The sequence below is a fragment of the Oncorhynchus clarkii genome, chromosome 16 (genome assembly GCF_045791955.1).
Source record: "Oncorhynchus clarkii lewisi isolate Uvic-CL-2024 chromosome 16, UVic_Ocla_1.0, whole genome shotgun sequence".
In the NCBI taxonomy this organism is placed as follows: Eukaryota; Metazoa; Chordata; class Actinopteri; order Salmoniformes; family Salmonidae; genus Oncorhynchus; species Oncorhynchus clarkii.
The window spans coordinates 39,866,857-39,890,365 of NC_092162.1; the positions used below are offsets into that span (position 1 = coordinate 39,866,857).

General features: G+C 49.2%; 1 protein-coding gene across 7 annotated transcripts in view; it reads left to right on the forward strand.

The window, feature by feature from the left end:
- The window catches only part of LOC139368430 (retinoic acid receptor gamma-A), a 77,641-nt gene that overhangs the window by 50,292 nt on the left and 3,840 nt on the right, over positions 1-23,509 (forward strand). For 2 of the 7 annotated variants that reach the window (XM_071107311.1, XM_071107312.1), the window contains exons 3-6: positions 19,018-19,166; positions 19,544-19,685; positions 20,849-21,012; positions 23,012-23,188. In XM_071107311.1, coding sequence (XP_070963412.1) covers positions 19,018-19,166; positions 19,544-19,685; positions 20,849-21,012; positions 23,012-23,188 — 632 coding nt within the window. Of the gene's footprint in view, positions 1-3; positions 1,024-19,017; positions 19,167-19,543; positions 19,695-20,848; positions 21,013-23,011; positions 23,189-23,509 lie in introns of those variants that run through there. The other 5 variants (XM_071107316.1, XM_071107314.1, XM_071107317.1 and 2 more) reach the window with 5 other exon arrangements.

The following is a 23,509-nucleotide window of genomic DNA, read 5'->3' on the forward strand; positions in this document are numbered from 1 at the left end:
GACAAATGGAGACAACCAACAGGAGGAGAGGGATCTGAATAGGGCAGAGGAGAAGAGAGGTTGTGTTTGTTTGCGTTCAGGCTGAAATATGAAACACAAAAGAAAGCCGTGGACAAAAAAAGAGGAGTTGAGAAGAATGGAATAAAGTTTTGTCCTCTAACCAAGTCAGTCCCTTCCTAGAAGCAAAGGGCTCTGGCTCCCTCCCCTCCTCTTCCCCATCCCTCCTCCTCTCGCTCGCTCGCTCTCTCACTCTCTTTCTCTCTCTCCACCCCCTCCCTCCAGATCCTCTCTCTTTCTCGCTCTCTCTCTCTCCACCCCCTCTCGCTCTCAGGCTGAGGCGGTTGGTTCACTCCACTATGCTGTGTATGCCTGGGACGCAGCAGTGAGAGAGAGAGAGAGAGAGAGAGAGGGCTGTGTGAAAGAGAGGGAGCTGTTATTTAGGTCTTTTACAGCAGACAGGGAGCAGCTTGCCCTAGGGCGAGGGGAGAACGATAGAGCAACAGAGAGCTCAGAGGAGCAGCCACAGCCAGGCAGGAACCAGCCCTGCATTCCAGACAAGGGGAAGGGAAAAGGGGGAACAGAAGTTCCAGAAGGAAAGGAGAGAACAGGCGAGAGAGAGAGAGAGAAGGAAGGAAGGAAGGAAAGGGGGGAAAAGGTAGCAGGAGGCAGCAACACATCAGAGCTACAGGAGGGGTTTGAACCAGGACCTTTGCTGTTGTTGTTGTTGTTGTTGTTGTACTACAGTGAGGTGACCTAGCTACTCCAGGAGGAAGGAAGAGGGGTAGGTAGAGCATCAGGGTTTATCTGTGTGTTCTCAGGAGGTAGGGACTAGGGAAGTGGTACTGTAACAGTAGAAGGAGGGTTAAAGCTCCACCACCATGTTTGACTGTATGGAAGCTCTGGGGATGGGCCCCCGCCAGCTTTATGATGTCACCAGCCGGGGTACGTGCATGCTGCGGAAGGCAAGCCCCTTCTTCGCGGGCCTGGACCCCTTCGCCTGGACCGGCAGCGCCAGCGTTCAATGTAAGTCAATGGCATCCTGTTTGCATGTCCTGTGTCACGCTCTCCCGCTGAGCTAGCTGGATGCTGGACTCAGTGTGTGCCGCTGGGCTTGTTGTTCACCCCAGGCAGGACTGCTCTAACTAGGGAGCTGACTGTCAAGGCTAGAGGGTGTGTGTGTGTGTGTGTGTGTGTGTGTGTGTGTGTGTGTGTGTGTGTGTGTGTGTGTGTGTGTGTGTGATTTGACAGGACGAGACTGGGACTTGGATCACCGCCCCCACCCTCTGCCCTGCACTCACCCTCTTAACCCCCCCCCCCCCCCCCCCCCCCCCCTCAAGAGCCTGTTGGGGCAACTCACCTAACTGGGACAGCTAGCTAATGCTATGCTAGTCTCTGTGTCTGTCTGTGTGTGTTTGTTTGACTTCTGAGAGGCTGTTGTGCTAAACCACAGGTTCAGGCTCGCCGTGATAATGCCAGCCACCTGAGTTCGGACCTTGCGGGGTTGGCTGTGCATGCAAAGTAAGAAAGTACAGATGGAAAAGCGAGAGGAAAAGAGAGAGGGACATAGCGAGAAACCTGACACTTAGGACATAACGTCAGCCAGGCAGATTACTGTACATGCCTTGTTCTCGTCACAATCGCCACTGTGACGGCGTGAGCTTGACATGTGGGAACCACAGTGGTCGTGAAAGTAGTACGCGTTTTTAGTTGGAAGTATTGTTGCTGTTAATGATATTTCTCCGGAGCTAAATAGCTATAAATGAATAAGTAGATTAATTATTCAGTGGTTAAATTGATGAATAAATTAGTAACTTGAAATGTTGCTCGGGCTTCAGAAGAGCCAACGGGTTTTTTCTCGCTGTCTTTTTCTCTGCCAGAGTTTGAATATTTCCTCCCTCGCTCACCGCCTTCCCTCCGTCCCAGATCTCAGACACTCCTCTGGCTCTGTTAACAACAGGCCTGTCTCGGACAGACAAAACTTAAGTCCATTTCCATAGGCGTCCAGGGGGCCTATGGGGCTGTCAGAAAGAGAATCAGTGTGGAAAAGAAGGAGTGGGGGTGTGATGTTGTGTTGTAGGGAGCAAGCCACGAATGACACAACTAAGAAGAAAAACGCAACACACCGTCAAACCACAAAACAGTAGCTAGTTCAATTGTTGCTTCTCTGTAACCCTTCTCGTTGAGGTTTTTTGTTGAATAACTGCGGTGTTGGATTCTCCCTAAGCATTGCTTTTTCATATTTGATATAGTTCAACCTTCTGCTTTTTTTCCCCTCCTTTTGACGGGTTCTTGGGGGCAGTCATCGGTCTTCATTACTCGTGAAGACACCAGCGTTTCAGTGGCTGTCATGCACACTGGGTTCTCTTTAATGAAGACAGATGCCCTGTCAGGCCAGGGGAGGCCTAGGGGGACTCCATGCAGACCAGCCAGCCAGCCTTTCCTCTCTTCTCCTTTGCTTTCTTCATTCTTTCCTGTTCTCCTCCCTCCCTCCCTCCTCCCCTCTCATCTCCTCTCTTCTACAGCCAGCCAGGGAGCTCTCATGATAACAAGAGGAGATGTGTTTATTTAGTCAATCAGAGACCTCACTAGTCTTTCACTCTGACCCCCACACACACATTTAAAAAGTAGCCGGTCAGGTCCCAAATGTATTTTTTATTTTTTTGTTCCTGGAAAGAGAGTCGAGAGAGAGAGAGAGGCCAGGTTGGCATGAGGGTAGGCAGAACTATCAGTCGGTGTTGCTGTGCGTGTGTGCGTGTGCATCCATGTGTGTGCGGTGTGCTGTTTCTGTCCCTCTGTGCCCAATAACCGTAGTAAACAAAGTGGCCCCGTCCTACACGAGCAGCAGCCATGATAGCTCTCCTTACTTTTATTTATTTGATTTAACCTTTATTTAACCTTGCTGAACCAGTTGCCCCTCATTGTCCTCTTCAATGAGGCAGATGAATTGATGTTTAAGTCTGATCTCTCTCTCATTAGGCCTGGCCAGCTGCAGAGCACAGCGGTCGAGTCCCAAATGATACCCTACGCCCTTCACAGTGCACTGCTATGGCGTATGGGTCCTGGTCAAAAGGAGTGCGCTATGAAGGGAATAGGGTGCCATTTGGGACACAAACAGGGGGCTAGCAGCGAGCTAACGAGCTAAACTCCCCAAAAGTAGAGACACTCCGCTCTGAGTGTCTCTACTCAGCTCTACTGTCATAAAATGAACAACATTCATGACTCCTTGACTCTTTTCCCAGTGAGCTGTTAAAGCATGACACTCGTTCCTTCATTTGTACTAGATATTCCGTTTGTTTCTTATTTTTTTAGGGAGATTTTTTTTCCCACAACTCTCTATATGCAATCCAAACATTAGCAACACAGTGATTCATTGTTGAGTCACGTCATTATCATCCGTTTATTACAATTCTGACAAACAGACACCATGCTAATAAAGAAAAGTTACTCGAAAGCAATTCTGGAAATCAGTGGGGTAGATTTTGGATTTCCTTGTGGTTGCGGTGTCATTGCTGTTAGTCTGCCTGGTCAGAATCAAAGGGGACTTTTAGTGTGTGGTCATGATCCGCGTTCCCGTTTTCTATCTGGTGATTGGTGACTCCTTCTTCTCTTCTGGCCAATGTCAGAGGGTACAGAGAGGCTATGGGCTGGCCAATGTCAGATCCACGACATATTTGGTGTCCTTGTAGCCTACTGCTCTTCAAGTGTCTGAAGTAAATGTAGTTTGTAGTAATATGTCAGGGCTGGATGGGAAGGAAAATGGTGTGGTGATTTTGAAATGACTCCTACTGCATCTGCTGTTTCTTCACTTTCTATGTCCCTGTGCTGCAAGGATAACGCAATTTCCTTTTCTCACATGTTATGGACAGGAAAAGGGTAATGGTGGAGACATACCATAATAACGCATTCAGACGTCGTCGCGACGAGCTAAATTAGTCAACTTCCTATGAAACGCCGAAGGATGACGCAGCAGTGATACCCCGCCTTTTGCATGACCGACATGTTCTTGCACATAGAAGGATCTAGCAATTTAGCTGTAATACATGTGATAGAGTTGTATTTGAAAGATTTCCTCTTTTTTTTGTAACCAATAGGGTCAGTCTAACTGGTCACATGTTGATTGTTTTCGATTGGATCTCTCTTCTCTCTCCTCATTGTACGCACGCACGCGCGCACACGCACAAACACACACACACACACACAGCTCTTTGTTTTCCCTTAATGTACTGTTCAATGTGAATTGATGAGCTAAATGAAACAGGTCCTATAACTACCTAGCTGGGAGGAAAAGACAGGATGTGCCCCAAATGGCACCTTAGTCCCATATATAGTGCACTGCTTTTGACCAGGGCCCAGGCGGACTGTATAGGAAATATTGTGCCCTTCGAGACGTAGCCACTGACTGCTAAGTGGTCCCTGTGACCACTGTCACACCGAGCAGTTCAGATCCTTCTCTGTCCTAACGGAACTACGGATCATTCTCTCTTGCTAATGGAACTCTGCAGTTATTTCATTAGAATTACAAAAGATCCAATTAAAAGATTAGAATGCCTGAGGGGGCAGGACTGTGAATAGATAGTTGGTTGGCTGGTTGGTGAGGAGGGATGGTTAGGAGCGATTGTGTGTGTGTGTGTGTGCGTGTGCGTGCGTGCGTGCGTGCGTGGGTGGGTGGGTGCGCGTGAGAGAGACTTGGGGTGGGGTGAGGGGTACATTGCATGGAAGGACTGCAGCAGGAATGTGGACTAGTCAGTGCTGTAATACAGACATAAACCCTGCTGATCCCGTCAGCATCACGTCAAATGGAAGTGTACGAAGTTAAAAGGCTTAAATAGTCAGCTGATTGCCAGGTCATTGCAGCGTAACTGATACGACCGAGGGAAAAGAAAAACCGTCATTTTTCCTTTTGAATTTCAAACAGCCATTGTGTGCCACACAGACATGCACACACCCCTAGGCCTGATCCTTCATACACGGCCCTTAAACTTCTATTCGTTCAGTGCAGGAATAGTAGAGTTTTTAGACAAAGTGCAGGCTAAAATAACACACATCCCGAACCCAATGCTGGCTAGAAATTATTGTAAGGCCTGTCTGTCTGTCTGTGTGTGGGTGGGTGTTGGACTTGGGTGTGAATGAGAAGGTGTAAATCTACCTGTGTCCGCATGTGTCGGTGTGTGTGCATTGCGTACGCGCGCGCGTGTGTAAGCGCTTGCTTGTGTCTGTGTGCCCGTAGCCCAAAACCACTGGCGCTGGGACTGCTGTGTCAGACCCACAGACAGGGTTAGGTTAGCCAGGACGTGCCAAGGCTAGATTCCACAGTGGCTTGCTGGAATCTAGCTCCACACTGTCCTGACAGCTTATAGCCCTTTCACACTGTAAACTGTAAATAGGACAGATCTGTCTGTTAGTCTAATCAACATAGCCTGGATGGGCCCCAGTCACCTCACATGCACTGGCTAGCTTTCTCTTTATACATGATCACTACACTCTACACAATCTGGTACATAAACTACAAAAGTACTGATTTCAACCCACATGGATGCGAAAGGGACAGATGCCGTTTCCTTTTTGTGTTGTCTTGCTAACTTCTATGGTCATTGTCAAGCCGAACATGGAGGACAGCTGATACCAGCACAAACAGTCCTGGGACCAGGCTATCTCTTCCCATCCATGTGGGTTGAAATCAGTGTTTTTATGGATGTTGTTGTTGATGAGCTAGGTTATTCTCCTCTTCCCAATCTGGTCCCAGATCTGTTTGTGCTGTCTCACCAACTCCTATGGGTCATTGTTGCGGCAAAATGACCATCCGAGAGGGCAATGCAGTAGCACAAACAGATCTGCGACCAGGCTTTCTCTTCCTGTCCGTGTGGGTTGAAATCTGTGCTTTTATATATATGTTGTTTATGAACCAGATTTCGTAGAAGCAGTGATTATGTCTGTCAGCCACAGGACCACAATGGTAGCTCCCACCTCAAGTGACACAGCTAACCCTAACCCCAACCTCAAGTTACACAGCTACACCCCAACCTCAAGTTACACAGCTAACCCCAACCTCAAGTTACACAGCTACACCCCAACCTCAAGTGACACAGCTAACCCTAACCCCAACCTCAAGTTACACAGCTAACCCCAACCTCAAGTTACACAGCTACACCCCAACCTCAAGTAACACAGCTAACCCTAACCTCAAATGACACAGCTAACCCTAACCCCAACCTCAAGTTACACAGCTAACCACAACCTCAAGTTACACAGCTAACCCTAACCTCAAGTTACACAGCTAACCCTAACCCCAACCTCAAGTTACACATCTACACCCCAACCTCAAGTGACACAGCCAACCCTAACCCCAACCTCAAGTTACACAGCTACACCCCAACCCCAAGTGACACAGCTAACCCTAACCCCAACCTCAAGTTACACAGCTAACCCTAACCTCAACCTCAAGTTACACAGCTAACCCTAACCCCAACCTCAAGTTACACAGCTACACCCCAACCTCAAGTTACACAGCTACACCCCAACCTCAAGTGACACAGCCAACCCTAACCCCAACCTCAAGTTACACAGCTACACCCCCAACCTCAAGTGACACAGCTAACCCTAACCCCAACCTCAAGTTACACAGCTACACCCCAACCTCAAGTGACACAGCTAACTCTAACCCCAAACTCAAGTTACACAGCTAACCCCAACCTCAAGTTACACAGCTACACCCCAACCTCAAGTTACACAGCTAACCCCAACCTCAAGTGACACAGCTAACCATACCCTCAACCTCAAGTTACACAGCTAACCCTAACCTCAACCTCAAGTTACACAGCTAACCACAACCTCAAGTTACACAGTTAACCCTAACCTCAACCTCAAGTTACACAGCTAACCCTAACCTCAACCTCAAGTTACACAGCGAACCCCAACCTCAAGTGACCCAGCTAACCCTAACCTCAACCTCAAGTTACACAGCTAACCCTAACCTCAACCTACACAGCTAACCCCAACCTCAAGTGACACAGCTAACCCTAACCTCAACCTCAAGTTACACAGCTAACCCTAACCTCAACCTCAAGTGAATTAAAACGTTTGGGTCCCAGAGTCTCCTACCCACATAGTCTGAACCGACAGGGAATATGTTGCCAAATGGTATCACATTCCTGACATTGTGCACTATTTCTGCGATAGTGCTGCATGTGCACTATATAGGGAATAGGTAATAGGCTGCCATTTGGTACCCAGCCCCATGGCTCACACAGTATGAGGATGGAAGGAAGGTGAGGGCTTTCAAATAGCTTAGATTCAATGGTTTGCGAACCAATGTGGTGCTAAGGAAAGTCAAGGACTTATTTCCATTGTGGTCCTCAAAATGCTTTCACAAACAGTATGGTTGGTTGGTGGGCACAAAGGAAGTGTCTCTCGCTGCCACCAATCCCTGTTGGCATTGTGCTTGTTTACGGTTAGCAGTGTTTGCCTGCGAGGCACTTTCCCCACTCTGCTGAGGCGTGGGCAATGGGCTTCCGGGCTGGTGTGTGTGTGTGTGTGTGTGTGTGTGTGTGTGTGTGTGCTTGCTTGCTTGCGTGCAACTGTGTATGTGTTTGTGTGTGTGTGTGCTTGTGTGTGTGTGCTTGCGTGCAACTGTGTATGTGTGTGTGTGTGTTTGTCCGTCTGGAACCATGTGTGAGCTCAGTGTGAAGGGAGAGGTTCTGTTACCAGCGTGTTATTGACTGACGGCTTGGCTCCACCGTTGCTAGGGCCCACTGTTATGAGAGGCTCAGGCCAGACACGGAGAGAATGAGAGCGAGAGGAGATGGAGGGAGACTCCACTCTGTGTGAATGGGTTGTGTTTACGCAGCAGACACACAGTGGTTAGAATGTATTTATTCCCATTATCTTAGCAGAGTGTTGGAGAGTGACTGGGGCTTTGGTTGGGCTGGACTGGGGAGGGGCACCCCATGTACTGTGCCATATAGCCACTCTGCCAGGTACTGTGCCATATAGCCACTCTGCCAGGTACTGTGCCATATAGCCACTCTGCCAGGTACTGTGCCATATAGCCACTCTGCCAGGTACTGTGCCATATAGCCACTCTGCCAGGTACTGTGCCATATAGACACTCTGCCAGGTACTGTGCCATATAGCCACTCTGCCAGGTACTGTGCCATATAGCCACTCTGCCAGGTACTGTGCCATATAGCCACTCTGCCATCTCTGCGGTGTGTGTGTGTTTTGGAAGTATGGTCACTGATGAAGAACGGCCATGTGTTGTCATGCGTATCTGCGTTAAAAAGGTGTGCCTTTCAGTACTTCAGAAGGCATGTGCTCGTGTGCGTACGTGTGCGTTGGTGTGTGTGTGCGTGCGTGCGTGCGTGTGCATCTGTGCGTGTGCCTTGGCCCAGTCTCTGCAGTCCCCTAGGAACTCTGTCTGTGTCTGTCAGTTTGAAGCCAACAACAGAACTTCACGTGCCCTGGCTCAATCCTCTCACTCCTCTACTGGAAACATCCATCTTTTTGAATGGAAGTGTGCTGTAGTGCTGGAGTCAGCTTGTCAACAAGTGGCTATCAGACAGCTAGCTTTCACTTTGGAGTTATAAACCGGATTCACGCTCTATTTAGGAAAGCTGTGTTGGTTCAAAATAAAACGCTATTGTGGTTCAACTTGTTAATGGGGCAGTTCTTCGTCTCAAGGTGACTCACTGGTGTTACTTCAGGTAGCCTGGTCCCAGATCTGTTTTGTGCTGTTTAGCCAACTCGTGTTCTATGGTCTTGTCACTGGCTACACGGCACAAACCGATCTGAGACCTGGCTAGATCAGGTCTGACTTTTTAACCAATGGACCTCTGCAGACAGAGTGAGGTGTTCTCAGCTCTGTCATCATATAGAGTCATTGTCTGAATCTCCCCACCCGTAGTGAACGTTGGGCAACCCCTTCCCTTAGTCAGTTGGTTGCCAAGCTAAAGTGAAAAGTAAGAGCCTCACGTACACAAACACGTCATTTCTCTATTTTCTGTTGCTCAAAGCAGAAGTTTCTCAGGCTGTGTTTTGCCATCTGAAGTGACTGGTGCCAGGATCAGTCAGGCAACTGCATGCAGGGGAAAGTCAAAACACTACTTAGGCTGCGTCTTAACTGGCACCCTATTCCCTATATAGTGCACTACTTTTGGCTAGGGCCCATAGGGGCCCTGGTCAAACGTAGTGCATTGTATAGGGAACAGGGTGCAATTTAAGACGCAACTTTATTCTCAGTACCAAAACGTACAGATTGCTACCACTCTCTCGCAAACACAAATCATGTTGACAGCAGTCTCTCTCTGTCTTTGACAGCAGCAGTTTTAGTCAGACAGAGACAAAAAAAAAAGATACATACACAATCGGTCAAAAGTTTGTAACACCTACTTATACATTGTAGAATAATAGTGAAGACATCAAAACTATGAAATAAAACATATGGAATTATGTACAACCCAAAAAGTGTTACATACATCTATTTTAGATTGGAGATTCTTCAAAAAGCCATCCTTTGCCTTGATGACAGCTTTGCACACTCTTGGCATTCTCTCAACCAGATTCACGAGGTAATCACCTGGAATGCATTTCAATTAACAGGTGTGCCTTCTTCAAAGTTAATTTGTGGAATTTCTTTCCTTCTTAATGCGTTTGAGCCAATCAGTTGTGTTGTGACAAGGTGGTATACAGAAGATAGCCCTATTCGGTAAAAGACCAAGTCCATATTATGGCAAGAACAGCTCAAATAAGCATAATTCCATATGCGTTATTTTATAGTTTTGATGTCTTCACTATTATTCTACAATGTAGAGAATAGTAAAAATGCAGAAAAACCCTTGAATGAGTAGGTATTCTAAAACCTTTTGACCAGTACTGTATGTACTGAGAATCTGGGCTAAGAACAGTGTAAAGTCGCTCTGTATACGAGCGACTGCTCAATGACCAAAAATGTCATTGTAATGTAAGCAGAGCTGTTAGAGTAGCCTGGTTCCAGGTCTGTTTGTGCTGTATAGCCCAACTCCTATAGTATGACAGTGACCTCAGGAGATCGCAAGACCAGCACACACAAAATAAATCTGGGACTAGGCTAATGTTAAAGTGTGATCTACCCCAAACAGGGCAGGGTTTCTGAAATGTCGTCGGTAGTTGTGGAGCCATGAGTAGTACTGTTGTTGTTTACATTGTCCTATTTTTTCCCCTCACGTCCTGCCACGGTGGGCTACTTCTACTTTTCAGGTTTCTATTGTTGTGTGGAGGAAGCAATAGCAATCGAATGAGCTGCAGTAGCGCTAGTTGCAGTGCCCGAGACAGACAGACAGACAGACAGACAGACAGGTGAGAGGTAGCACTACAGGTGGTGAGAGGAAGGCTAGGCGGACAGACGACGGCCCAGGGATAGCATTTTTTTTTTAAACAGTCTGGAGACGAACGTCTCCTGTCCCCACCACCAGACAGACACGGTGGGTTCAAATAATATTTGTTTCCTTCCAAACGCTGTCAGTCTGTCTGAGTAATAGCTGAGGCCTGTACCACTGCCAGATCTGGGTTACTGTAGGCAGCAGTCACTGAAGAAGACTGCTTTCTTTCATGGTGCTAGTGGCCAGATGAACAGTCGGCTGGTGCTCACCACAGGATGCAGGGGGAGATTATCTGCACATTTGGACTTGTCTGTCTGCTTCCTCCTGCTCCTGCCTTCAGAATAGCCTGTTACACTGCAGGACTACATCTGATTCATTTCTGAGACGTTCCTTTTGTAAAATGCCCACTTCTGTTGGTTCCCCCCTCTTCTCTTGGGCCCTCTCCTCCGCAGGTCTTTCTTTAGGCCGCCCCGGGGGCTTGAAGGGGGCCGCCCCGGGGGCTTGAAGGGGGCCGCCGGTGGTGGTGGGTAGTTTGGCTGTTTGAAAGCTCGGTGTGGTTTGACAGGCTGGTCTGGTGGTGGGATGCAGGAACGGAAAGGGAGTTAACTCTGTGCCACATGTTAGCTGTTGGCTTGGCTGGCTCCATCAAGGCCCAGAAATCAAAAGTGTATTTTTATGAGGTGTTGTAAAGAAGAAAGGCTGGTTTGAAGGAGTGCGCCGCTCTGCGCCTGTCTCAGACTGAAACGCCACGGAGACACAAGCGGTTACCGGTCCCACCTGCTGCCTGCCTGCCTTCCTGCTCTGGTTTGGGCTGCCCACCTTGTCTGGCTGTTTGAAGTTTCAACATTTATTTTACAGGACACAGCAGGTGTAACAGTACAGTGAAATCTTTCCCAAACAACGCAGTATTTAATGTCAAGGTAAGAGGGAATAATATCAATGAAATACAATGAGTAATATAGGAGGGAACCATAGGAGGTACGCTGCTGTATATGCAGGGTCAGTACCAGGAGCATACATACAATCTGCAGGTACCCATACAACATTATAGAACTCAGAACGTCAGGTCTACACGTCAGAAAACCCACTTATGCAATATTTGCATTTGTGGAACGGGAACTGGTGATTCTTCATGTACATGGCAATGCCATAGAGTGCTTTTCTCTCTCTCTCTCTCTCTCTCTCTCTCTCTCTCTCTCTCTCTCTCTCTCAGACAGTGTGCATACACACATATGTCTGCGTGTGTGTTTCGTGACTTGGTGCTGGTTATGACAGCGAGGTGAAAAGTCCTGTGGGGTGGGTTAAGTTGGTGGGTTCACTGCTCTGTCTGTCTACATTGGTGTTTCCTCTCTTCTTCTCCCCCTCTCCCTTCCTCTCCTCTCCTCTCCCTTCCTCTCCCTCTGCTCTCCCTCTCCTTCATCTCCTCTCCCTCTCCTCCCCTCCTCTTCTCTCCCTCTCCTCCCCTCTTCGCCCTCTCCCTCCTCTTCTCTCCCTCTCCTCCCCTCCTCTCCCCTTCTCCCTCTCCTCTCCTCCCCTCCACCACCTCGCCCTCTCCTTCCTCTTCTCTTCCTCTCCTCCTCTCCCTCTCCTCATCTCATCCTCTCATCTCCTCTCCTCCTCTCCTCCCCTCTGAGTGCTGAACCAGTCCCTCTGCAGTTGTATTTATCATAGGCCTGGAAGGGTCCAGACAAGCTGTAAAAGGGACACTTTCCCAGTTGAAAGGTACACAGTGATTCAAGAGAGCTTACAGCAATAGAGCTTGACCAGTAAAAGTCATCAGGATGATTGGCAACGTTGCAACCTGTCTTGACCACAGGGGTATAGAGCTGGTACTGTCAGTAGAAGGAAGAGTTTAGCCCAGGGTTGGTACATGAGCTGTCAACCCATGTAAAAAGCCATGACGCCACAGGGGGAGACGATAAAGAACTGCATCAGAGCCTCCGGAAGAAGGGAGTGCGACAAAAAAAAGAGGAAGGAAACGTGTATGGTGCTGAAGGGCCTTACACAAGTGGGGTGGCAGGAAGAGGTGGGCAGAGAGACCGAGGGAGGGAGAGACAGAAAGAGAGAGAGGTGGCACTATACTGGCACGACAAACAAATGGAGGGATGCCACTCTCTCTGTCCCCTATGTTGTGGCACAGGCTCGTTCTGGGGTCACTGTGATACAGTGGAGTAGTAGAAACACCCATCAGGGTTTAGGTGCCCCACTGTTCCACAAGCTCTTCTCAATCTGGTGCCCTTCTGTCAGTCTGTCAGGCCACTCTGTCTCGTCTACACAGACACAACTGTCCGTCGCTCCCTCGCACACTGCCTCACACATACGTGCACAGTACACCCTTACGGGGGGAGGGGGGGGGGGAACGGGAACACGTTCTCTTGTAGTCACATGTTCCATTCCATGTGAAGTCATGTGACTTTCCACATGTGAAATCATGTGGTTTTTCTGTAAGGGCACACAGACAAAGCACAAAACGCACACACGCACACACACAGTACACACACACACACGCACGCACACACACAGTATACACACACACAGTACACACACACACAGTACACACGCACGCACACACACAGTACACACACACACACGCACACACACACACAGTATACACACACACACAGTACACACACACACACACACACACACAGCGTTCAGATAGTCTCGACCAATCTCATCTCACTTTCTGGCCTCTGACAGTGACATGCAAGGGAAATAAAACACAGCTGTGGGTTCTTTAATGAAGTTAGAGATGTGGCCATCGGTGGAATGTAACAGTCTACAGTAAACACGGCCAATACAAAGAGCGATAAACAGCGTCACAACTAGCACATACAAGCACCGCGGCACTTCAGAGCAGTACAGTGTGTGGAAGCCGAGAGCAGAGGAGTGTAGCCTGCAGAGACTGGGCAGAGCCACTGGCTGGAAGAGTGCCCACTCTGAATTCAAAGTCCACAGTTCTATTCGCATACAGGCTAACACACACACACACACACACACACACACACACACACACACACACACACACACACACACACACACACACCCTCACTCACTCACATGCCAAGACTCTCTGGAACAGTGTCCCAGTGAAGACTCAATCATACCCACAGTCACGTAGACCACATCGACAGGCAGTCTATTGTGAAAGAAAAGTTGTTCCTCTGCCAGGGTGTCATATGCTAGCCTAGCTGCTCGGTTAAAAAGAGGGTTGTGCAACAACACAAAACGCCTGAGGCACTAGAGCTGGGCGATATGGACAGAGAGCCATACCAGAATAATGAGAAATACAATGATATGTTTATAATGTTCATTTGCACCAGTTAAGCTACTTTCGTATATTACCATACCCTTACAACTACTACTACTGCTAGGAATGTTGTAACTATCAAATGTACCGTCAGTAATAGCCTGTATTAGCAGACTTATTTCATTTCTCACTTATCGTGATTATCGATACCAGTTCACTGCCCTCGATAAATGGTTGGCGCGGTCAGTGTTGATAATTTCCGGTTTATCGTCCCAGCTCTATGAGGCACACAGTCAACAGTCAAGCCTTTGCTCTGCTCACAATTCAATTGTTATTGCACCCACTCTCCTTTCCTCTTCACTCCACTCCTCTCCACTCCCCTCCTCTCCACCCCTCCCCTCTCCCCTCCACTCCTCTCCTCTCCACTCCTCTCCTTGCCTCTCCACTTCTCCACTCTCCACTCCTCTCCACTCCTCTCCACTTCTCTCCTTGCCTCTCCTCTCCTTGCCTCTCCTCACCCCTCCACTCCTCACCCCTCCACTCCAGTCCTCTCCACTCCTCCCCTCTCCACTCCTCCCCTCTCCACTCCCCTCTCCTCCTCTCTCCACTCTACTCCGCTCCTCGCCTCTCCACTCCTCTCCACTCCTCTCCTTGCCTCTCCACTCCTCTCCTTGCCTCTCCACTCCTCTCCTCTCCACTCCTCTCCACTCTCTCCTTGCCTCTCCACTCCTCTCCACTCCTCTCCTTGCCTCTCCACTCCTCTCCTTGCCTCTCCACTCCATTCCACTCCACTCCTCTCCTTGCCTCTCCACTCCACTCCTCTCCTCTCCTTGCCTCTCCTCTCCACTCCACTTCTCTCCTTGCCTCTCCTCTCCTTGCCTCTCCTCTCCTCTCCACTCCTCACCCCTCCACTCCAGTCCTCTCCACTCCTCCCCTCTCCACTCCTCACCTCTCCACTCCTCTCCACTCCTCTCCTTGCCTCTCCACTCCTCTCCTTGCCTCTCCACTCCTCTCCTTGCCTCTCCACTCCTCTCCACTCATCTCATTGCCTCTCCACTCCTCTCCTTGCCTCTCCACTCCTCTCCTTGCCTCTCCACTCCTCTCCACTCCTCTCCTTGCCTCTCCACTCCTCTCCACTCCTCTCCACTCCTCTCCACTCCTCTCCTTGCCTCTCCACTCCACTCCACTCCTCTCCTTGTCTCTCCACTCCACTCCTCTCCTCTCCTTGCCTCTCCTCTCCACTCCTCTCCTCTCCTTGCCTCTCCACTCCTCTCCTTGCCTCTCCACTCCTCTCCTCTCCTTGCCTCTCCACTCCACTCCACTCAATTCCACTCCACTCAGACAAAACAAAAGACAGGTTTTGAAAATCTCCAGAAAGCCCCTTCTCTTTTGTTCTGTTTGTCCTCCCTTCATTCTCTCCTTCTTCTATTGGATCGGTTCAACATCAAGGGAAGTCAATTGGCCCAGTTGATGTTGACCTAGAATTGAATGTAAATGACCTTCAGCTAAACGGCTATTTCTGTCTAGTGCACTTACATTTCACGTCTAATGAGGTGCAGTGATAGGATGTTACTGATGTAACTCCGCAGATGGAGGGGTGTGTGTGTACGTGCATGTTTGTGTGTGTGTGCACTGTGCACGCGTGCCTACGTGTGTGTGTGTGTGTGTGTGTGTGTCAGTGTGTGTGTGTGTGTGTGTGTGTGTGTGTGTGTGTGTGTGTGTGTGAGACTGGGGATTAGTGTAGGCCAGGCCAGTGCAGCTGGGCCACTTGTGTACAGAGGCCATTGAAAGAGAGGGATTAGAGGTAAACTGATACTTAGCAGGAAATGAGCAGTGGCTACTCATAACTCAACTATACCCTCCTCTCTTCTCTTCTCCTCCCCTCTGTCACCCCTTACACATAGCCCCCACCCACCACCTACCACCCACCTCTCGTCCATCACCAGCCTGCAGCCCTCCAGAGGGGGATTGTCATGCAAATTGAGGTCCAGGCTTCAGAACTGATAAGAGGGCCTCTCATTTCAGAAGCATTTGTTTTCTAAACAGAGATGAGCTGGGTTTGGGGGACAGGGGTAGACATGAAAAGACAGGGGAAGGGGCTCAGGGGGGTTGATTGATCATTAAATGTGGGCCTGCTTTCTTGGGGTGGGGTAAATGTGGAGCGGTATTTGGATAGGCGTGTGTTTACGGGTGTGTGTGAGTGTGCGTGCGTGCGTGTGTGTGTGTGAGAGAGAGAGAGAGAGAGAGAGAGAGAGAGAGAGAGAGAGAGAGAGAGAGAGAGAGAGAGAGAAAAGGAGTCGTATTCTGTTTTACCACGGCAGCAAGCAGTTCCGTCTCTGTCCTAGTTTATCTTTCTCTCTCTGACTTCATCCCCCTTCTCTCTCTCTCTCGCTGCCCCCCCCCCCCCCCCCCTCTCTCTCTTGTTCCACCTCTCCGCCACTCAGACGGTGTCAGTCAGTAACGGATAGTATCCATTTCTAGACCCCACACAGGAGTTGTCCTTTTCAAAAGACTCGTCAACACATGGCCCGTTTACTGCTGTTATTATTGCATGAACACACAGGTTCCTGGGACGTTCTGCGCGGTTCCACTCGTTCCCTGTGTTTGATACATTCAGGGCCACGAGGATAGCTGCAGCTCCACTGCTGCAGAAACAATGTGCATAACCAACGCCACCCTATCCCCTATTTAGTGCACAGCGTTTGACCTCGGCCCATTTCTGACCTGGGTCAAGAGTACTGCACTATATAGGGAATATGAGTCCAGACACAGTCACTTATTTTCAAAGTGGTTAGAGTAGAGGGTGATTTGTTACTTTAGTATTGACAGTAGCAGTAGTAACAGTAGCAGAGTTACAGTGGCAGCAGCAGTAGTAACAGTAGCAGAGTTACAGTGTCAGCAGCAGTAGTAACAGTAGCAGAGTTACAGTGGCAGCAGCAGTAGTAACAGTAGCAGAGTTACAGTGGCAGCAGCAGTTGCAGTAGTAACAGTAGCAGAGTTACAGTGGCAGCAGCAGTAGCAGTAGTAACAGTAGCAGAGTTACAGTGGCAGCAGCAGTAGCAGTAGTAACAGTAGCAGAGTTACAGTGGCAGCAGCAGTAGCAGTAGTAACAGTAGCAGAGTTACAGTGGCAGCAGCAGTAGTAGTAGTAACAGTAGCAGAGTTACAGTGGCAGCAGCAGTAGCAGTAGTAACAGTAGCAGAGTTACAGTGGCAGCAGCAGTAGCAGTAGTAACAGTAGCAGAGTTACAGTGGCAGCAGCAGTAGTAGTAGTAACAGTAGCAGAGTTACAGTGGCAGCAGCAGTAGTAGTAGTAACAGTAGCAGAGTTACAGTGGCAGCAGCAGTAGCAGTAGTAACAGTAGCAGAGTTACAGTGGCAGCAGCAGTAGCAGTAGTAACAGTAGCAAAGTTACAGTGTCAGCAGCAGTAGTAACAGTAGCAGAGTTACAGTGGCAGCAGCAGTAGCAGTAGTAACAGTAGCAGAGTTACAGTGGCAGCAGCAGTAGCAGTAGTAACAGTAGCAGAGTTACAGTGGCAGCAGCAGTAGCAGTAGTAACAGTAGCAGAGTTACAGTGGCAGCAGCAGTAGTAACAGTAGCAGAGTTAGTGGCAGCAGCAGTAGCAGTAGTAACAGGAGCAGAGTTACAGTGGCAGCAGCAGTAGTAACAGTAGCAGAGTTAGTGGCAGCAGCAGTAGCAGTAGTAACAGTAGCAGAGTTACAGTGGCAGCAGCAGTAGTAGTAGTAACAGTAGCGGAGTTACAGTGGCAGCAGCAGTAGCAGTAGTAACAGTAGCAGAGTTACAGTGGCAGCAGCAGTAGCAGTAGTAACAGTAGCAGAGTTGCAGCAGCAGTAGCTAACAGCCGTAGCAGTAATGGTCATCTTGGTATCGAACAAGGCTAGCCCTGAGCGGCAACAACTGTGTCCTCCTCTCACCCCCTCCCCTTTTCTGTCCCCTGGCTTTCTCCGTTTTTCTTTAATCACACTCCTCCTTTTATACCCCCTTTTCCCTTCTTTTTGAAGTCCCCACTCTCGTAAAAAAGGCAAGCTGGTGGTTTGGGTATGAGGGAAAGGGGGAGAGGAGGAAAGGAGGGAAGGGGGACTGGAGGAGGGGGGATTGTAGGTTAAATGTAAGCTAGCCCTGTGGTTTCCATTGAAGGTGTTAGGGGGAGGCGGGAGGCAGTAAAAGTTAGAATTCTAGAGCCTCCCTGTTTTTATTTGATGATTTTCTCTGCTGTTTTTCACGGGCCTGGGTCTACAGCTGGTGGTGTGAATAGCTTGCCCAAGGTGACTGGATCCTAGTAAAGGCCTGGCCAGCAGGGATGGGGCCTCCAGGCCAGCCATGAGACTATCTTTATAGGCCAGCTTATAAGTCTGGGCCTCTATTGAACCCTGACAGGGCCAAGCTGAGGAATTTAGGGCCAGGAAATGAGAGGAATATAGGGTTTGTTTGTCAGGGGGTGGTGGCGTTTTGGAGGCTGGAGCTGGAGAAGTTGGGGAGTTGAAGTTTGAGGGGTGACCAGGGGTGAAAGTTGAAAGAAGTGGTGTTGGGTGGGGGGGGGGGTGTTACTGAGAGTGTGCAGTGTATGTGTGTTTGTCAGTGTGTGGCGGTGGCGGCATGTCTGTTGGCGTGTGCGTGCGTGCGTGTGTCTGAGTGTGTCTCTCTTGGGAAGTATGGAATCCAGACGTGGTGTAGCTCAGTGCCAAAAGGAGCATATTTCAAACATAATTCTGTTTCATTTAGCGTAGGAGCATGTGACTCAAGGTTCAACTGTGACGTCAGTGGGTATGGCAGTCAGCGTGTGGGACTGGGTTTGAGTCTGCAGTCTGCAGCAGTGGGAGGGGCAGACCGAAGCGGACATCAGTTGTGCATGGACATTTTGCTCTCTCATCTTCCTATACCTTAGCTACCTTGTGGGGCGAGTGGCAGATTTCTCCTGAGGCAAGTGGATGCCAGTCTCAGTGAGTGAGTCACTGTGGAATGAGGGATCCCTAGCTGCAGCCACAGCCCCGCCCATTCAGCCGCCAGGCCCTATCAGAGACTGAGATCTGTCAATCTAATCAATCACACCTCCACTTATCTGCCTGTTGTAAAATGGTTTGTTTTCTTTACCTCTGTCAATTACAGCCCCTCCCAACTCTAAAACAGACACTGAACTCTGATCTGTGACCTGAGCGCTCAGTGCTGCCCCCTTAGGGTGAATGATGGTAGGGTGCACTGGGGACATGGGACTAAAAGTCATATCTTCCATTCCATTCTGACTGTGTCTATCTTCTCACTACCAATAGTCAGCCAAAATCTCCCCGTCTTTATTTGGTGTAGTCTAACCTAAGCGTGACAACTGGCGTGCAACTGGCTCGCTAACTAGAAAATGTAACAAAAATCAAACGACTCATCCACCTCTCTTATATTCTGCAGCGGTGGAGACCCAGAGCACCAGCTCAGAGGAGATGGTCCCCAGCTCTCCCTCTCCACCTCCCCCGCCACGCATCTACAAGCCCTGCTTCGTGTGCCAGGACAAGTCCTCCGGCTATCACTACGGGGTCAGCTCCTGTGAGGGCTGCAAGGTGAGGAGGCCCCGGCTTTTGTTTCATGATCACCGGCATCATCACACGCACTGACAACACTCAAACGTAACACTGGCAGGCAGCATGCCAGTGGTCTCGTTTCTAATGTCCAAAAGTATGACGTCGCGGACGCTGTAAGGATAGAGCGGGTGAAAGTATTGAACACAGGACGGCGAGGCGTCGCCATGAGAATGTACGAGATCAAAGCCTGGATGAGGAAGTCGCAACAGTGCAAAACGTGCTAAAATGTTTCAGTTGGGAATCCCGGGATCTGAGAAATGAACAGACATGAAAGATTGAAAGATAACGTTACAATGTCACTCCCTCCACCGGGCCGCGTTTCATCTGCTCCTTCCCCTCTCTTTTCTCGTCTCCAGGGCTTCTTCCGGCGCAGTATCCAGAAGAACATGGTGTACACCTGTCACCGGGACAAGAACTGCCAGATCAACAAGGTCACCAGGAACCGCTGCCAGTACTGCCGACTGCAGAAGTGCTTCGAGGTCGGCATGTCCAAGGAAGGTGAGAGACGTAAGCGAGGCTGGGGGGGATGGGGACTACTGACCTAGGACATCCAGGCCCTGTGATACGGAAGCAGGAATGCAAGCACACACTCTCATGCACAAACACACACATGGAAGTGCACACACACACACACACACACACACACACACACACACACACACACACACACACACACACACACACACACACACACACACACACACACACACACACACACACACACACACACTCAGAGTATATAAACAAAGCACTCAATATGCTTTTAGATAGTCGCTGGTATAGTTTGATCTAAAATGATTCACCCAGGAGGAAGTAGGAAGTGAAACGAAGAAGCAGCAGGGTACTGATTTGGAAAGACTGGGCACAGTACCACCCTTGTGACTAATCGCGTTACTAAATGACTCTTCCTGCGAATCAGCGTCCCAAATGACACCCTATTCCCTATATAGTGCACTGCTTTTGTCTGGTGCAAAGTAGTGCCCTTCTAGGTTACAGGGTGCCCTTAGGGACACAGACTAGGTGTTTCACCAGTCATCTCACTCTCAACACACCCTTGCCCTACCAAAACCCCTCACCTTTCATTCGCACTTTCATTTCAGTATAGTCGCTCTCTGTAAAAAATAGCCTTTTTGACTTGGCTCCAACTGATCATTCTGTTATGACAAATACAAAAAAAATGAGAGTGATAGCAAATTCTTGGTCACAAAAGAGCTCAATTTACTCAATGTGACTGTGTATGTCTGTGAGAGTGTGTGTGCGAGGTGAGGTGAGTGGTAGAAAGGTTTGCCCATGGGACACTTATGTGGGTGTATTGTTTGTGTGGGATGTGTGTTAGGACGTGGATCACATTGTCCCCCTGCTATTTCTGGATATCCTGAGAGGAAGGAAAGAATGGGAGGAGGGAGAGGGAGGGAGGAAGAGGGAGGGAGATAACAGTGAATGGAGAGATAGTGTCATCACTTTGTTTAAGTGCTGTTATGAGCTGGATTGTATAATATGGCTCACTAACTGGTACGCAACATCACCGAATTGCGGCGAGTCAGTGGGAAGCCAACGGACGTCCTCACTCACGTGTTGCTGTGTTCCTCCTTCTGCTCTTCCTCTCCTCCTCTTCCACCTCATCCTCCTCTTAATCCTCCTCCTCCTCTTCTCCTCCCTAGCAGTGCGCAACGACAGGAACAAGAAGAAGAAGGACGTGAAGGAGGAGTTGGTGCCTCCGGAGAGTTATGAGCTGAGTGGAGAACTGGAGGAGCTGGTCAACAAAGTTAGCAAGGCCCACCAAGACACCTTCCCCTCACTGCTGCAGCTGGGCAAATACCACACCGTAAGAGTCTCACACATTTGGGTATTTGTCCTTTTTTCCCTGTTAGAACATACTGATTCACATCCCATGTAAAGACACTGATCCACTATAAACATGCACACTTTCCCCAACTCAAAAGGCCAGTTTAGGGTAAATCAAATTTCTCCCAATCAAATCAAATGTCATTGGTCACATATACATGTTTAGCAGAGGTTATTGCGGGTGTAGCGAAATGCTTGTGTTCCTAGCTCCAACAGTGCAGTAGTATCTAACAATACACAACAATACACACACATTTTAAAAGTAAAATAATTTAATTAGGAAATATACAAATATTAGGATGAGCATTGACTAAAATACAGTATAATAGAATACAGTATATACATTTGAGGTGGACCATTTCAGCTTGTCAGTGATGTGTACGCCGAGGAACTTTGAATCTTTCCACCTTCTCCACTGTGATCCCATCAATTCGGACCGGGGCGTGCTCCCTCTGCTGTTTTCTGAAGTCCATGATCAGCTCCTTTGTTTTTTTGATGTTGAGTGAGGTTATTTTCCTGGCACCACTCTCCCAGGGCCCTCACCTTCCCCCTGTAGGCCGTCTCGTCATTGTTGGTTATCATGCCTACTACTGTTGTGTCGTCTGCAAACTTGATGATTGAGTTGGAGGCGGGCGTGGCCTCGCAGTCATGGGTGAGCAGGGAGTACATGAGGGGGCTGAGCACGCACCCATGAGGGGCCCTTGTGTTGAGGATCAGCAAAGTGAAGGTGTTGTTTCCTACCTTCACCACCTGGGGGCGGCCCGTCAATGAACAGCATTCTTACATAGGTATTCCTCTTGTCCAGTGCGATGGCAATTGCATGGTCTGTGAACCTATTGGGGCAGTAAGTAAATTGAAGTGGGTCTAGGGTGACAGGTAAGGTGCAAGAGATATGATCCTTGACTAGTCTCTCAAATCACTTCATGATGACAAGTGAATAGTCATTTAGTTCAGTTATCTTTGCTTTCTTGGGTACAGGAACAATGGTGGACATCTTGAAGCATGTGGGAACAGCAGACTGGGATAGGGAGAGATTGAATATGTCCGTAAACACACCAGCCAGCTGGTCTGCGCATGCTCTGAGGACGTGGCTAGGGATGCCGTCTGGGCCGGCAGCCTTGCAAGGGTTAACGCGCTTAAATGTCTTACTCACGTCGGCCACGGAGAACGAGAGCCCGCGGTCCTTGGGAGCGGGCCGTGTCGGTGGCACTGTGTTATCCTCAAAGCGGGCGAAGAAAGTGTTCAGCTTGTCCGGAAGCAAGACGCCGGTGTCCGCGACGTGGCTGGTTTTCCCCTTTGTAGTCCGTGATTGTCTGTAGACCCTGCCACGTACGTCTCGTGTCTGAGCCGTTGAACTCCGACTCCACTTTGTCGCTGTGGGTGATTGGTAGGTGATTGGTTGGTGTACTGTAAGACTGTGAGAGCATTCAACCTAGTTGGTTGATGTCCAGTCAGTGGTGTTATTATTCTACCTGAATAATAATTAAGCAAAAGGCCCGAGGGCTTGTGGTATATGGCCAATATACCACGGCTAATGGCTGTTCTTATGGATACAGCCCTTTAGCCGTGATATATTGGCAATATACCACAAACCCGCAAAATGCCTTATTGCTATTATAAACTGGAGCGTTAAAAATACATGTTTTGTCATACCTGTGGTAAAGGCTGCTGAGTGGCGCAGCCGTCTACGGCATTGCATCTCAGTGCTAGAGGCATCACTACAGACCCTGGTTCGATCCCGGGCTGTATCACAACCAGCCGTGATCGGGATAGTCCCATAGGGCGGCACACATTTGGCCCAGCGTACAGGGTTACTGACTTGCCTAGTTAAATAAAGGTAAAAAAAATAAAATAATAACCAATAACTCTTCTACCTGATCAATGTCTAATAAGAACCCTGTCTGTGTCCCTGCCATCCCCACGCTCACTCTCTCTCTCTCTCTCTCTCTCTCTCTCTTTCTGTCTCTCCCGTCCTCCAGAACTCCAGTGCAGAGCAGCGCGTGCAACTGGACCTGGGGCTGTGGGATAAGTTCAGTGAGCTCTCCACCAAGTGCATCATCAAGATCGTGGAGTTTGCCAAGCGCCTCCCCGGCTTCACCACCCTCACCATCGCTGACCAGATCACCCTCCTCAAGTCAGCCTGCCTGGACATCCTGGTACTTACCTGGTTCTTTCTATCCCCTCATCCGCTCTGTCAACGGACCCTGCTATATTCTCTGAGACTCAGAGATGTGGCAATGTAATGATGAGGGGACACTGCCTCTCAGTGGATAGTGGCGGTATTGCAAGAGTAGCCCCACGTGCTGTATAGAGGGAAAGGTGAACAGATGACGAGAGATTAGCCTGTTGTTTTAATGGACAATCGATAAAGAACATAGCCTACTATATGGTTTAGCCTTCCTGTTGTATTTGTATTTATTTATATCCTTCCCCCTCTCTTTCTCGGTCATTCCACCTTTCCCCCTCTCTCTTTCACC